The sequence below is a fragment of the Vicia villosa genome, unplaced genomic scaffold (assembly GCF_029867415.1).
Source record: "Vicia villosa cultivar HV-30 ecotype Madison, WI unplaced genomic scaffold, Vvil1.0 ctg.002804F_1_1, whole genome shotgun sequence".
Lineage (NCBI taxonomy): Eukaryota > Viridiplantae > Streptophyta > Magnoliopsida > Fabales > Fabaceae > Vicia > Vicia villosa.
The window spans coordinates 27,827-42,430 of NW_026706036.1; the positions used below are offsets into that span (position 1 = coordinate 27,827).

Here is a 14,604-nt window from a genome sequence, read left to right on the forward strand (position 1 = left end):
GATCATGTGACTCAAAATATGTACAACAACATAGATGTGATTGTCAACTATCAAAAGCATGCAATTAGCTGGATACATCAGAGAAAGAAAGTAATCTCTATAATGGTTTCCTTGAATGTGATCAAAGTGAAGAATCAGATGAAGGAAAAGATGTTGAAGGTACTGCAGCAGCTAATGATGGAACAAGAGAAGCAGAAACACATGTGAGACCACAGAACAAACATGCTTTTGTATTGATGATTTTGAACAATTGTAATTAATTTACTCTATAATAATGTCGTTTCTAAACTATTCTTCAATTAATATAATGCTTTTATTTTTAAACTCTTTAATTCTAATAAAAGATACTAGTATTTTAGAAAATACAGTTCATTTTTTTAAGAAACTAAGAAAAATTAATTACAATTAATCAATTTTTCAATAAGTGTTAAACTTAAATTAGTTATTTATAGATATAATCCAAACCAAAGCAAATTATACTAATTGTCCAACAAGTTCAAGCACACATGGTGAAACATTACTAGCCGCTTACCATTGAAGGAATAGGTAATTCAACTTGTTGATAAACGTTTCTTTTGTATTAAAATCTATGATGAAAAGGACAATATTTCCCATTTCACACCACAAGGGTTACAATTTCAACCAATTTTCCATGTTGCTCGAGGAGAATCTTCAGCTATTCGGCGCTGGAAAAGTTTCTCAGTTTCAGTGTTTTAAAACCCGGACCGGTGATTGACCCGGTCAATGCACTGGATCACTGGGTTAGTGGTCGAACCAGCGGGTCACTAATTAACCCGCATGTTTATTGACCGGTCTCTTTAAAAAATTAAAATAATAAAACATGTGTATATACAATTTAAACATATTAAACTTAATAATAATTAATTCAAAATATAATTGATCTATATAGTATCTTAATATATTTAAATTTAATACTTATATTTATAAATATACATATATGCTATATTATAATTTATTTAAAAATAATATTATATTTTAATATATTAGATTTAACTAAAATATTATTTTATATGTCTATATATAAAAAAGAAAAACAAAATAGTATACTACTATTATTTATTTATATAGTATTATATATGGTTTTATCTCTTATTAAAGTATATATTTCCAGATATGAAATTTATATAAATTATCTTATTCTTAACAAAGAAATATTATTGACTAAACGGGTGAAATCTTGACATATGAAAGGTAGGTTGTGTGTTCAATTCTTTGTTGGGCCTTCAAATTTTTTAATTAAATATTGAAGTAGTAACAAGCTAATGGTCTGACCGGTTCACTGATTTGATAAACACCCGGCCGGTTATACCGGTTTACACCAGTTTCTTTGCAGGTCCGGTCTTATACTTTGATCAAACCGCTCATGTCACCGGTTTCCGGTCGAACCGGTTCGACCGGCCGGTTCGGTCCGGGTTTTAAAACATAGCTCAGTTTGGTCAAAGATTCATTTTATATTTTTTTATACAAAGTGTACTTTAACAAAGGATTAGTTCCAGTTATCTAGGAAAAAATCATCGTAGTAATAAACTTTTTTTGTTCACCAATATCTTTATCCCCCTAACTTTATTTTATCCTTTTGTCCTCCCCACAATATCTTGAAAGTTGATAATAACGCACAAAAAACAAGCAAAACTAACCACTTTTACAGTTGAGATTTGCTTTAAACATTCAAATTCTTGATATTTTTTTAACATCATAACTTGACATATATGCCACTTAACAATAACATAACATATGGGAGCTTTTAAAAGCTTCTCCTGAGAAATCTAACTAATTATAACTACTAACCAAATTAGTGAAACCTTAAAACTAAGACATCATAATCAGATTCACCCAAACAAGTTGGACCTAAAGTTGACCAAATGAGTGTGCAAGATAAGCCAGTGTTCCTACAAGTGGTGCATTAACATAAGTGGCTGGCTCTGATTGTTCATAATCGGACCGTTCATCTGGAAACCTATCATGCTGATCTGGTCCACCAACAACGGCACCAACTAGAATGTTAGGATTTGGTGATTGTGAATTCATTACACCAAACCCGGCAGAACACTGGATCTTTCCCGGGTGTACAGCCATTGAAGGAAGTGATGATCCTCTGTGGTGTATCCTTTGTGGATACCTTGGTCCATAGCCAACCATATATGACATCTTCAAAGGGTTATCTCCCAGCAAATAATCCACCTAATAAAAAAAAATTCAAAAGTTATAAAAAAATATATATTTCAACTTGTTATTATTAAATGCCTTTTGAAATTTTTTTTACCTGTTTCTTGGCTAAGGTTCTGAGTCTCTTTGGTGTTACAGTGGTACCACCACAATTCACAACTGTATGTGATTTGGTTAAATATTTGGCATATGTTACAAGTAAGAAGGTAGTGGATGTGACATACTGCATGTTACTATCACTCATCTTGAACAAAAGTCCACCTGTAAAGTTTTATACAACCTCAAAAAAAGTTACATCTTGGACCACATGAGTTAAAATATGGTGAGAAAAGATAAGGTACTTTACTTTACCTGGGGTATATTGTGCAGATGAGGAACCAGCTCCAGGAATCAAAGAACAAACAAAATTGTCTGAATGACCCTTGTAGTCATGGAGGGATTTCACATTTTGTACTAGAAATTCCTAATATCACATAAAACCAACAAAAAAACATGTAAGCTTGCTTTCAAACCATTTTTTGTTAATTTGTTTGTTACTATGCAATGATGAAATTTAGGACCTTGGAAAGAAGTATCCTTGCTCCAACATGTTTGTTATCCCATCCAAAGGTATTGTCAAACTCTGCAGCTCCTAGGATTTGACCATTAAGTTGGATGTATTTTAGATACATTGGATTCTTTGTGGCCTTGTGGAGCCAAGCAGCACCCCACAACAACTCATCCTAACAAATTTATGATCAACACATCAATCATCATAGGTACTTCACTATACTTTTGAGTATGGCTAAGAAAAAGGGTACAATTAGAAAAATTGGAAAAATCAAAACTTTACCTGATAACCTGAGTAAGAACAGTAAAATGGACACACAAAGGGTTTCAAGGCATTGCTGTAAGATCCTCTGTGTTTATCAGCAAACTGAAAAACCTATACACTCACAAACAATTACAGTTTCAGATTTTAAGCATAAGAAAGAAAAAGTTCAAATTTTTTATGAATCAAAGGCTTACCCTGATGGCCCTTCTCACTAAAATCTTGGCGTATGTTGGATCACTTCTTCTAAAAACTAAAGAAGCAGCTGCTAATGCCGCAGCAGTTTCCGCAGCAACTTCAGAACCAGGTGCGTTTGCATCAACCTTAAAAACACTTCTTGGAGTGTCCATGTCTTCTGGTCTCTCCCAACAAGCATGGTCCTTTTTAGCATCTCCCACCTAAAAATACAAAACACAAAAATCAACCTCATTTCCTCTGTTTTTTTTCTTCACAGAAAAGCTACAAAATCACTAACCTGAACATAAATGATGTTTGGATGTGCAGTGGCTTTAAGAAGATAATCAGTAGCCCAACGAACAGCTTCTTTAGCATTCGGCAACTCGCTTTTCATCAACCCACCAAACTCAATAACACTCCATGAAAGCATAGTGGTAGTAAAAGCCATAGGAAAACCAAACTTGACATTGTCACCAGCATCATAGTACCCTCCAACCAAATCAATCTACATTGTACATTTAAACCAAAAATAAGCACAAAAAGTCACAAACAAAAAAAACCACTAGAAATTTGTTTACATACATGCAATGCTGAGCCATCAGAAAGACCAGAGTCTCTTCTCCAAGAGATTCTCTGGTTAGGCGGAAGTTTCCCTGATCTCTGGCCTTGGAAAAAGAGAATGGACTTGGTGAGTGCGTCTCTATAGTTGTGAGTGGCGAAGTGAGGGTGGTTGTGGTGGTGAATGGAACGGAATGGGTTGGCATGGGTGTGTAGAAGGAAAAGGGAGAAAAGGGAAAGGAGAGTGGTGATAGTGAGGGAAAGGGAGAGAGCCATGTTGAAGTGTGTGAAAAGGAAAAGGAAAAACAAACAAACCAACCAACCAAGAAGTAAAGTGGCACCTGCAAGACACAGTGTGATGCTTGGGAGTCTGCTATTTATAAAAGCAAAAGCTGCCTTTGTAACGTCTTACTTTGTTGCAAAACAACAATAATTGTGTCCATATCCTATACTCCTAGAACAAGGAGCTCGTGGCTTTGAGAAATTATCTAGTTAACTGGCCAAAAGCCAAACAAAATTAGTACTAATGTCCGCTAAATTAGGCTTTAAAAGCCGTATTAAAAAAAATCACTCAATAGTCCTTGGATGAGATGACAAAGGTTTTAGGAAGAGTTTGTAGGCAAATCAATTAAATATTTTAATTTTTCTTACATTGACTATAATAATTTCAATAAAAATTAATTTTTTTAAAGAAGGTTCTTAAGACATCCATTAGCATTTCTCTTTTTAAAATAAATATTTTATACAAAATATGCTAACTTAAGACACATATTATCTTATGATAATTAATAATTAATGTGTATAAATTGTCTACGTATGTATTATTTTAAAGTGTTTCATTTGTAATATTATTTATAATATTGTATGATTATAAAGTAGGTTAATTAGGTACTCTACGAGTCATGCAGATGGAAATGAGTGAAGGGATAATGCTTTGGAAATACGGCACTTGGTGAAGAGAAAAGACTTTTGAAAGTTTCTGAAATGTTAGAGAGGATAATCTAGCAACTTGTCACTATCACTCAAGTGACAAGAATGTCACGTGATATGACGTAAAATTTATGTGATAATAATCACGTGCATAATTATAATTTTACTTTTATATGTATGTTGAATACAAGATTTATCTCGTGTCTTTTGTTGTATACTTTAATATTATATTCCTTAGTATCAAAGTATACTTAGTAACAAAAAATAAGATAACTAGCACATGTTAACATATTTTAAAATGACCATGAATATTAAAACTGTTGAAATATTCCTTAAAATCTCAAGTGAGAAAAGATAAGGAAAAATGATATATCTAACACACTTTCGAGCTTGTTTGCAGATCTGTTTGCTAATGTGTCATATCTTGGGCCTGTTAATGTTTTGTTGGTTATAAATATGGTTTTTTTTCTTTCATTTGTTATTAAGAGAGACAAGTTGCATAAGTTAAAAATTCTAGTGAGAAGCAAATGGTAAAATTCTTTAGAATTATATTCTAGGGATTTGACAGGCTTTCAGAGTTATCAAAGGGATTGGTAAACATTTTGACAACCTAACAAAAACAGAGAAAACTGAGATGGTGGATAAGGCTATGAATGCTATTATCTTGTGCCTCGAGGATAAAGTTCTAAGGGAAGTTTCTAAGGAGTATACCACGACTTCAATATAGGAAAAACTTGAAACATTGTATATGATCAAGTCTTTAACTCGCAGGTTGTGTCTAAAATAATAATTATGCTTATTCTGAATGGTGGACAAAAAATCCATAATTGATCAATTAAGAGAATTTTAAACGATTATTGATGATCTTGAGAATATTGATGTGAAGATTGAAGATGATGATAAGGCTCTATTCTTGTTGAGCTCATTATGCAGATCCTTTGAGAACTTTAAGGATGTCCTTTTTTATGGTAAGGAAGATATTGTTACTTTAGAGGAAGTATGAATGGTAGTGAGATCCAAAGAATTTTTAAAGTTGAAAGATTTGAATATTAATAATAATGGTGAAGGGTTAAGTATCTCAAGAGCAGGAAGTGGACATAGAGGGGTGTCCAAATCAAAGAGATTTGACGAGTCAAAGGTAAAATGTTTTAATTGTCAGAAAATCGATCACTTCATGAGGGATTGTCATGGGAGGAAGGAAAATGATGATTTTGTTCAACTTGTAGTTCCCTCATATGAGGATAGTTATGAGAGTGTTGGTATACTAGTGGTGTCAAATTTGGAGATTGAAGACGGTTGGATCATGGGCTAAGGTTGCTCTTATAACATGTGTCCAAAAAAGAATACTTTGGGACTTTGAAGTTGGAGCAAGATGGGGTAGTCCTCCTTGGTGACAATAAGGCTTGCAAGGTTCATGGTATTGGTACAGTCATAGTTAAAATGTTCGATGACCGTGAGTTTCTACTTCACAACATGAGGTATGTTCCAGAACTTAGGCGAAATTTGTTATTCATGAGCATGTTTGATGATCTAGGCTATTGAACTAGAGTTTAACATAGGGTGTTAAAGATTTTACATGGTGAAGCGATCATAACTAAAGGGTCTAAAATATGTGGTTTATATATTTTAGAAGGTTCCAATATTGTTGTTCATTAATCATTAGCTACTGAAGACTTTAATGACAAGAATAAGCTATGTGATTTGAGGTCAAGGCATGATGAATGCCTAAATATTGTTTCAGAGCAATTTAATGTGTTTTGAAAAAGACAGGAGATAAAAATGCATATGATTGCTAAGTTGTCATTGAGTTTTTAGGGTAAGGCTAGTGCCAAAGCAACTTACTTAGTTGACAGATATTCATTTATAAGAATAAACTTTCAAGCACCCATGGTACTTTGTAGTAGGAAACTTGGAGGAAGGAATATCTATGAGTTGTTGGGAGTGAAAGCTAAAGGATTAAAGTTTATCAATGGCAGATGTATTACTTTTATAAAGTCTCGTCAAGGGAAGAAGGGTAAAGACATAGGGATGAAATTTTTAGAAACTATGGCGGAGAAAACTCTGTTTGAGACAGAATTTCCTACTATGCATACTAGTAGTAGTGAAGGAATAGTTACAGACACCTATAATTATCCTTTGAATCGTGATAAGGTAAGGAGTGAGATTATACCATCTTAAAGGAAACGTTATGTTGACCCTGGGTGTTATTCTTTGAATATGGCTAAAGAGTTGCAAAATTGAGAAACAAGGACATTCATGGAGGCATTTGAAAGTAGATGGAGTCAAAGGTGGTTTGTAAACACTTTCAACACCTTAGGTTTATGTGATTCATATATTGAGAGTTTGAGAGATTAAGAAACTCGTGGGTAGAAAACAATGTTTGTTCTTCGGAACTTTGAAGGTTATTTTGTTGTAACTCATATTTTAATCTATTGTAACAAATTTTGAAGTATAGTAAATTGGAGAGCTTCTCTATCTCTCTCCCCATATGTATATTAATTTGATCGAACTAGTTAAGCAAATATCATATGTTCTTTCCTATTATTATTATTATTATTATTATTATTATTATTATTTGAGGTCATTCGTCTGGTTGTCATTGTTCTTTGTCTCACACATCACACTATTTGATATGATGATTGAGCTATGAAATTTTTTTTAAGTGGTTTTAATTATTCTATCAATTTCACAACAAAAATGATACTCGAGTTAGGGATTGTAGATACTATTCGTTTGTGAGGGAAAATCTCATCTAACTCCCTCAGGTCATCTTGTTACAAATAATGTTTAGTGATAATTTTATTGTAACTCATATAACTTTGAAGGTGTGGGGATGATAGAAGAGATGTCTCGAACATATGAAGTACATTTCTTATCAAAGGACACAGAGGCAGAGCAAAATGGGAATGTTTCAAAGAATGTAACATCGAAGGAAGAAATGTATCGTTGAAGTTGGGGACAAAAACAACATCATCATTTTTGTATACTATTATGATAATGACAAGGTTAATTTTCAATCAACACTTTGATATGTGAGGTAAATAACAGTAGAAACTAAAATCAATGGCCTTTAGCGATAATAATTAATAAGCAGAGAATATAACAGAATAAGGCGAAAAAAGGCAAAAGGTTTGTTTACCCAGTTCGACCAAAATATCTACTACGGGGAAAGAGCAGCTCTCTAGTTCAGTATATTCAGAAAAGTTGTTACAAGATATTACAAATTAATTACAAGAAAATAGCCTTCGCCTTCAGAGTTCCCAAGAACAAACCGTGAAGGCTCCCAAGAACAAATCTCTATTTTCTACTAAAGTGTTTCCCAACCTCTTCAATTCTCAATAATGTAAGCACACAAACCCAAGGTGTAAACAAGTGTTTCCCAATCCCCTTAGATAACTTCAAAGGTTTCTCAAAACCCTTGCCTTTATAAGTTTTCCCTAGAGAAGACCCTAAACCCTTTGCTTTACCTTTTTGCTATAAACTCTAAAATTGACACACTATAAAACACTAAAGAGATACATATTTATAATTACTAAAACCCAACATACAAAGCACAAAACGCAACCGATTAATTATTAGAATAAAATGTTATAGATATCTTATAATATATTTTATATTAATTTAAACTATTTTCTAAATTAATATATATCCAATATTCTAATATTAAATAATTAATCTGCAAACCGAACCGGTCAAACCATAAATCTGTGAACCACCCAAACCGAACATTCTTGCAGCTTTTCAGCTTCCTAATTTTTTGCATTCTCAAAATATGTTTTCTTTCTCTTCATCAATAAAGGTTTTAAGGAATACTTCAACATATACGTGAGTAGCCTATCAAAATATATTTGAGAGATTTGGAAGAAAGTTTGTCTTTACCTAGACTTAGGTCATGAATACAACATTTGCAACCAAAGACGCGAAAAGGAACGAGGTAGAGATCATATTGCGCATTAAAGATACAATATAAAATTTGATTTTGAAGGACCATAGAAGGTATTCGATTAATAAGGTGATAAGTTGTGATAAGAGCATCATCCTAAAAATGAGAAGGGACGTTGTGGTGAAGTAAAATAGTCTGTGTGGTTTCAACTAAATGTTGATTCTTCTGTTCATCAACACTGTTTTATTGTGGTATGTGTAACACCCTAAATTCTAGACTAATTATTTATTTGATTATTTTAGCGTGAATCTATGAGTCATTGTGAAGTATTGAAAATACGATGATATGTTGAGTCTTTATTATGGTTTGGGATGATCTGTGATGTTTGAGATTATGATGACTTATGTGATGTCTTGGTGATTCATGTGATGTCGTGGTGGTTTGCGTGATGCTTAGGTGTATTGATGAATTTTGGTGTATTTTAGAATAATTAGAATAATAAGTGGAATTATTTTATTTAGTAAAATAAAATAATATCAGTGTTAGAGATATTAAGGGTAAGAATGGTCATCTGTAAAGAGTAAGTGAGGGCAATATGGGAAGACCATATTAGGGGTCCTAGGGGTAAAAAGAGAAAGGAGGAAAGAGGGATTCATTCTGTACGATCAAAGTTTTGAGAAGAAGCAAAGGGAGAGAGCTAGGGCACGAAGAACATGGAGGAATATGTAGAGAAAACGTGAAGAGAAATAGAATCTATCCGTGAATCAAGGTAAGGGGTGACTATTCTTTATTAATTAGTATTATAGTTTTGATGATGGTAGAATAGATTAAGAGTTTGAACCTCTATTTAGGATGTTAGGGTTTATGAGATTTTGACACTGACATGCCCAATTTGATGAATAAGATACAATTAGTTTGTTATAATTGATGGATGATAGTTATATTGCATTGTTGTTGTGTTAGAATCATGAAAACTGATGAAAATTGGTCACTATAATGTGTGGGTTCGTATTTGGTGTTGATAGTGAAAGTAGGAATGAAGAAAAGTTATAAAATTGGAGTTTTCTGCTACAGCAGCGTTAGGAACCGGTTCTCAGGTGGGAGGAACCGGGTTCCCATAGTAAAAACCCGAAACAAGGTGATTTTGTTCAGCAGGAACCGGTTTCCAGATGGGAAGGAACCAGGTTCCACAGATTTTTCTTAAATTTCACTTAACTTTAAAAGCTCCTAACTTTCAAACCGTAAGTCCGTTTTAGATGTCGTTTTGGACGTTGTTCCTTAAATTAAATACTCTACCATATGAAATAAAGAAAACAACAATAACTTGATTTTATTTTGAAAAGTATCGTTTTCTTCAAATGTGTTTTATTCTTGTATTGCATAATTGATGAGGTGCAATGGTTTGTTGTTTGCATAATTGAATATATGCAATGATGTGTGGTATTATAATGTGATTGCTTCTACTTGTTATGCAAATGGATGTTGTTTGTGGTAAATATGGTTATCATGTGTTTTGATGAATGATGATGCAAATGGATGTTGTTCATGGTAAATGTTGTTATCATGTGTTTTGATGAATGATGATGTAAATGCCCTGTTGGTGTTGTGTTGATTTGTTGTACTTGGTACACAATTGTGAGAGGTGCTATTGTTGTTTGCACTGTGTGGTGAATTAAATTATGTTGATGATGTTCATATGATTTAAGGTGGTTATTAGCATGTGATAGATGGTGCATGCATTTATGAATCATATGGTGGCTGAATCCCGACGTAGATGGATCAGTGGTCGCTAATTCCCATTGTGTGGAATTAGTGAGTGGAAGTATCCATATCCTTGATGATGGTGGATCGGTGAGATGGGTGAAACCCATGATTGTTACCACATGTACAAGAGTCTGCATAGTCTTTGTATAAATTGTGACATGTCAGGATGAAAATCGGTGTTATGATTGTGTTGTGTTATGGGTGCATACTCTTGACTTGTGAGTGTGATTGGTATGAATTGATTAATCTGAATATGCTAAGTAGGGTGGATAATTTCTTATGAATTCTATATCTGACGATTTATAATGCTATTTAATTTATGATGTAGTCTCCCCCTTACTTTTATTTTTCAGATTGAAGCTAAGTGGCTTAGATGTTTGGTGAGGATGTCTTTTAAGGAAGTTATCATTTATTCTAATAATGAGGTGTTGGTGTCATGCTCTGAATACTTGTAACACTGGGAACGCATGTTTTTAGAGTCATCATACTCTTTTATTTCTTTATTATTTGATTTGGATAATTCTCTTTTGTTGGAATAAAAAGGCTTAGATCCTTACGAATGATGTTTCATGGAGTATCCAAATATTATTGATTTTCCGCTGTGATAAAACATGAGTTTGAATTAATTATATGTTGTTTTCTTAGTAGAGCATGATTACACCTGGAATGTATAATTGTTTTAAATTGTGACGCCCTTGAATTCATGTTTAACTCTGATTTTGTACTATTTTTTTTCGGGGTATTTAGAAGGGTGTTACAATAGGTAGTAGGAATGGATTGAACATGTACTTGAACCCCAGGGTACATGGTTCGATTCCCATGAAAGGCAAAAACTCTACTAGTGAGGGGGGTAGAGAAGATCATGAGGTAATAGTGTCGGGAGCGCCTTGCGAGGGGCCCGGGCTGTTACAGTCTGTGAGCCGATGATGATTGATGAATAACCCATTTTGATGTTAAGAAAGATTGAAACTAGGATGTGTTAGAACAAGATTGAGAATCTATGTTCAGAATCTGGTTTTGATGATAACAAGCATATATTTTGTTAGTAACAATTTTACTACTAATGCTTTCATTAAGTGTGCAGATATTATGCTATAAGCCTTATACGACAGCATCAAAAAGAAACTCAGACAAGCTTCAAGGAACTAAACAGAAAATATCAGATACATGAAGACCTCATTACAACAAGAAGATCACATGAGTAAATGATTAGAAGTTCTGTATAAAAAGCAAGAATTCAACAATCAATAACAGAAGATCATAAGTCACAATAGAAACAAAGGCTTGACATTATAAAAAATAATTAAGCTTCCTCAGAAGTACAAGCAACATCAACTTTCACAGCAACAGAAATTTAACTCTGTATTCAGAAGCTTCGAAGAACAGTATAAATTGCTCCAATTAAATCACATGCAATTTATCATGTTACTCAATGCAAAGACAAAATTATGACATCTATGGTTGTCTACATTTTGACAAAAGGTGGGAAAAACACGCTACCAAGAGAAACTGTCTTGAAAGAAGAAAAACAAGGAGAGCATACTACCAAAAGATAAGATTCGCCTTGGAAATAAGTGTGTCATTATTCAGCCCGCATCAAGCATTAAATGCTATGTTCAAATATGGTTCAACGGAAATATTCCAACGGTAATAACCGACTTCTATAAAAGAACAAAACTATGATAGAAGGACAAGAGATCTGTGGAAAAAGTGTGAGCAAGAAAATAAGCATAAGATTAATTAAGCTGCTCCAACAGAGGCAGCACACACAAAGTGTGTGATAAAACTATTATGTTGAAATACATATCATAAGCCTATGAAAAGAAAATCAAAAAGAGTGAAAAAGGAAATCCTGCATGTTTTGCAGTATGCTCCCATGGAGTTATAAGAAATCCACAAATACTTGATCGAACCAAACACGTCTCATGTTGTATGACAAAGAAACTGAATACACTGAGTTGCTTCTCTATAGTGTTTTATGTTTACTTGTGATCATCAATGTTTCATCAACTGTAACGAGTTTCATGATCAGTATTCAAGAAGAAGAAGATGAAGATAAATGAACAAGAAGCAATTCATACAAGAGCTGCTGCTCTTAACCTACTTCCAAAAGAAGAATAAGATCTCATCCAGAAGTTGAAGAAAATAAGACTGCAAGAAGATTTCTTGTAATTATATGTAAAACACATAGAGTTGTTACTCGTATTGTGTTATATCTTAGGAAACTTCTGATAGATTGTTTAGGCACCAGAAGTGACTTCTAGTCAGTGTGTCGTAAACATATGTACTTAGAATAGGAGAAAATCTGCTTGACTAAGAACCACACTTGTAATCTCCAAAAGAACAATTCTGATAGAATTGGTGTTCCTTGGGTATCCTCTGATATAGATACTTGAGAAGTCCTTGAGATCTGGTTAGACTCTTGGAGGGTTCTAGGTCAATAGACGTTATATCTCGTGGAGATCATTGAACGGTTTATTGTCTAGAGTTAGTCACGAGCAGTTGGCTTGTGTAGGGTTAGTCACAAGCAGTTGGCTTGTGCAGGGTTAGTCACGAGCAGTTGGCTTGTGCAGGAGTTGCTAGGTTGATGAACGTTATATCTTGCTGAGATCACTGAACGGTTCATCATCTAGGGTTAGTCACTCGCGGGTAGCTTGTGCAGGAAGTCAGTCACGACAGTTGATCGTGCAGTTGTAATCATTTTTGGTTATAGTGGATTAAGTCCTCGATTGAGAGAGGCAAAATCACCTGAGGAGGATGGACTCGAGGTAGCCTTATTGAGAAGGTGAACCAGGATAAAAATGAACATGTCTTTTACTTTCTACATCTTTCATTTAACTCAAAACATTCACGCATAATATCTTCAGAACTGTACTGAGCAAAGTCAGAAGTTCTGATGATATAAAGAAGTTTAAATGAATATGTATCTCATTGGTTATGTCGTGTTATCATTAACATGCTTCCGCATTATTGACCAAGCATATCCAGAAAATGAGATACTAAGAAGAAAGAAAAGATTTATAGAAAGGGAAATAAAATTTTAAAGAATACAATTCAACCCCCCCTTTCTTGTGTTTTTCTCCACCTTTAGGATGAAATATATTCATGAATATATGAAAAACATCTGAACTATATTTCATTAAAAATAACCAAGTACATCGCAAAAATCACCGATGTAAGTTAAAAAATAATAATAACCTAAAGTTGACTTGACACGACTAGGACTCAAATACTAGAATGAGCTAAAGAAAAAGGTGACATGTATGTTTTCTTAATTGACACGAGTGGCACTTAAATGACGAAAGCTTAGAAAAAATAGGAATTAAATATGCATTTTATTAAGGTTAGGGTGACCCAGATGTTGATGTGTAAGACTTTGAGAAGCAACAAAAGCACATGACACCAGTGGTGATAGATGATATAATCATCTAGACTTACTCCCTGCTCCAATTGTCTGTCCAGTACGTCAATCTTGAACATAAACAAAATTATCAATAAAAATAAATGAACAATCAAGGGTACAAGTGAGCTTTTTAACAGGTATTAAATTGAAAGGTCAACCAAGAATATATAACACATAATTTAAAGGCAAGATTGGAAGTGGGTGAGCTTGACCAAGGCCTTGAGCTTTGATTTTAGAGATATCCGCCACAGTGAACGAAGGAAAAGAATCAGAATAAGACAAATGAGATAAAAGATATTTATTATCATTCATATGATTAAAGGACCAGAGTCACATACCCAAAGACCAAAGGAGAAAGATGTAGAGACAAAGACTACAGATTACCAGACTGAATAATAATGGCAAAATATGACGGTTGATCGGATGCTTTGAACTGAAGGAACACATTGTAATTAATGACCAAAATAGTAACATCTTTGGTGTTCAGTTAAGCAACAATAGAGACCCTAGGTTGTCGTTGTTGTTCTCTTGCCTTTGTATGATATTCAGCTTCAATATGTTCGTAGTGATTGCATTAGTTACAACGAATACCATGAAATTGGCCACCAAGTTCTCCATTTCTTCCCCCACAACCTTGATAGTGGAAAGTAAGAGCAAATGATTCAGCGGGAGATGGAGTAAAAACTGGTCGAAAAGCATGAGGTGTAGCCAAGCGCAACAGTTGTTAAGCAACCGATTCATAATCAGGAACAATGGATCCCAATAAAATCTAGTTACATATAGAATCGAGTTCTAATGGCAGTGCGACAAGTGCCATGATCATAAAAAACTTGTTATGTTGGTCGGCGTGAGCAGTTCCATCATTTGTAAAAGGCATTAAGTATGAAAAAT

At 33.8% G+C, this 14,604-nt stretch overlaps 1 protein-coding gene across 1 annotated transcript; it reads right to left on the bottom strand.

Annotated features, from left to right (window-relative positions):
* Positions 1-1,662: 1,662 nt before the first annotated feature.
* Positions 1,663-4,221, bottom strand: LOC131639852 (endoglucanase 17-like). The gene is made up of 8 exons (XM_058910297.1): positions 3,758-4,221; positions 3,474-3,680; positions 3,196-3,396; positions 3,020-3,112; positions 2,748-2,909; positions 2,539-2,650; positions 2,285-2,448; positions 1,663-2,202 (listed from the first exon to the last, which is right to left on the bottom strand). The coding sequence occupies exons 1-8, from the start codon at positions 4,007-4,009 to the stop codon at positions 1,870-1,872; spliced, it is 1,524 nt and encodes a 507-aa protein (XP_058766280.1). The 5' UTR covers positions 4,010-4,221; the 3' UTR covers positions 1,663-1,869.
* Positions 4,222-14,604: the final 10,383 nt, after the last annotated feature.

What these genes read in the sequence shown, in the direction of transcription:
- LOC131639852 (XM_058910297.1), bottom strand. Translation starts at nt 4,009, where the DNA reads ATGGCTCTCTCCCTTTCCCTCACTATCACCACTCTCCTTTCCCTTTTC. An exon ending in CAAGGATACTTCTTTCCAAG is followed by an intron (nt 2,651 to 2,747) that starts GTCCTAAATTTC and finishes ATGTGATATTAG; the next exon opens with GAATTTCTAGTACAAAATGT. An exon ending in GAACCTTAGCCAAGAAACAG is followed by an intron (nt 2,203 to 2,284) that starts GTAAAAAAAATT and finishes TTTTTTTATTAG; the next exon opens with GTGGATTATTTGCTGGGAGA.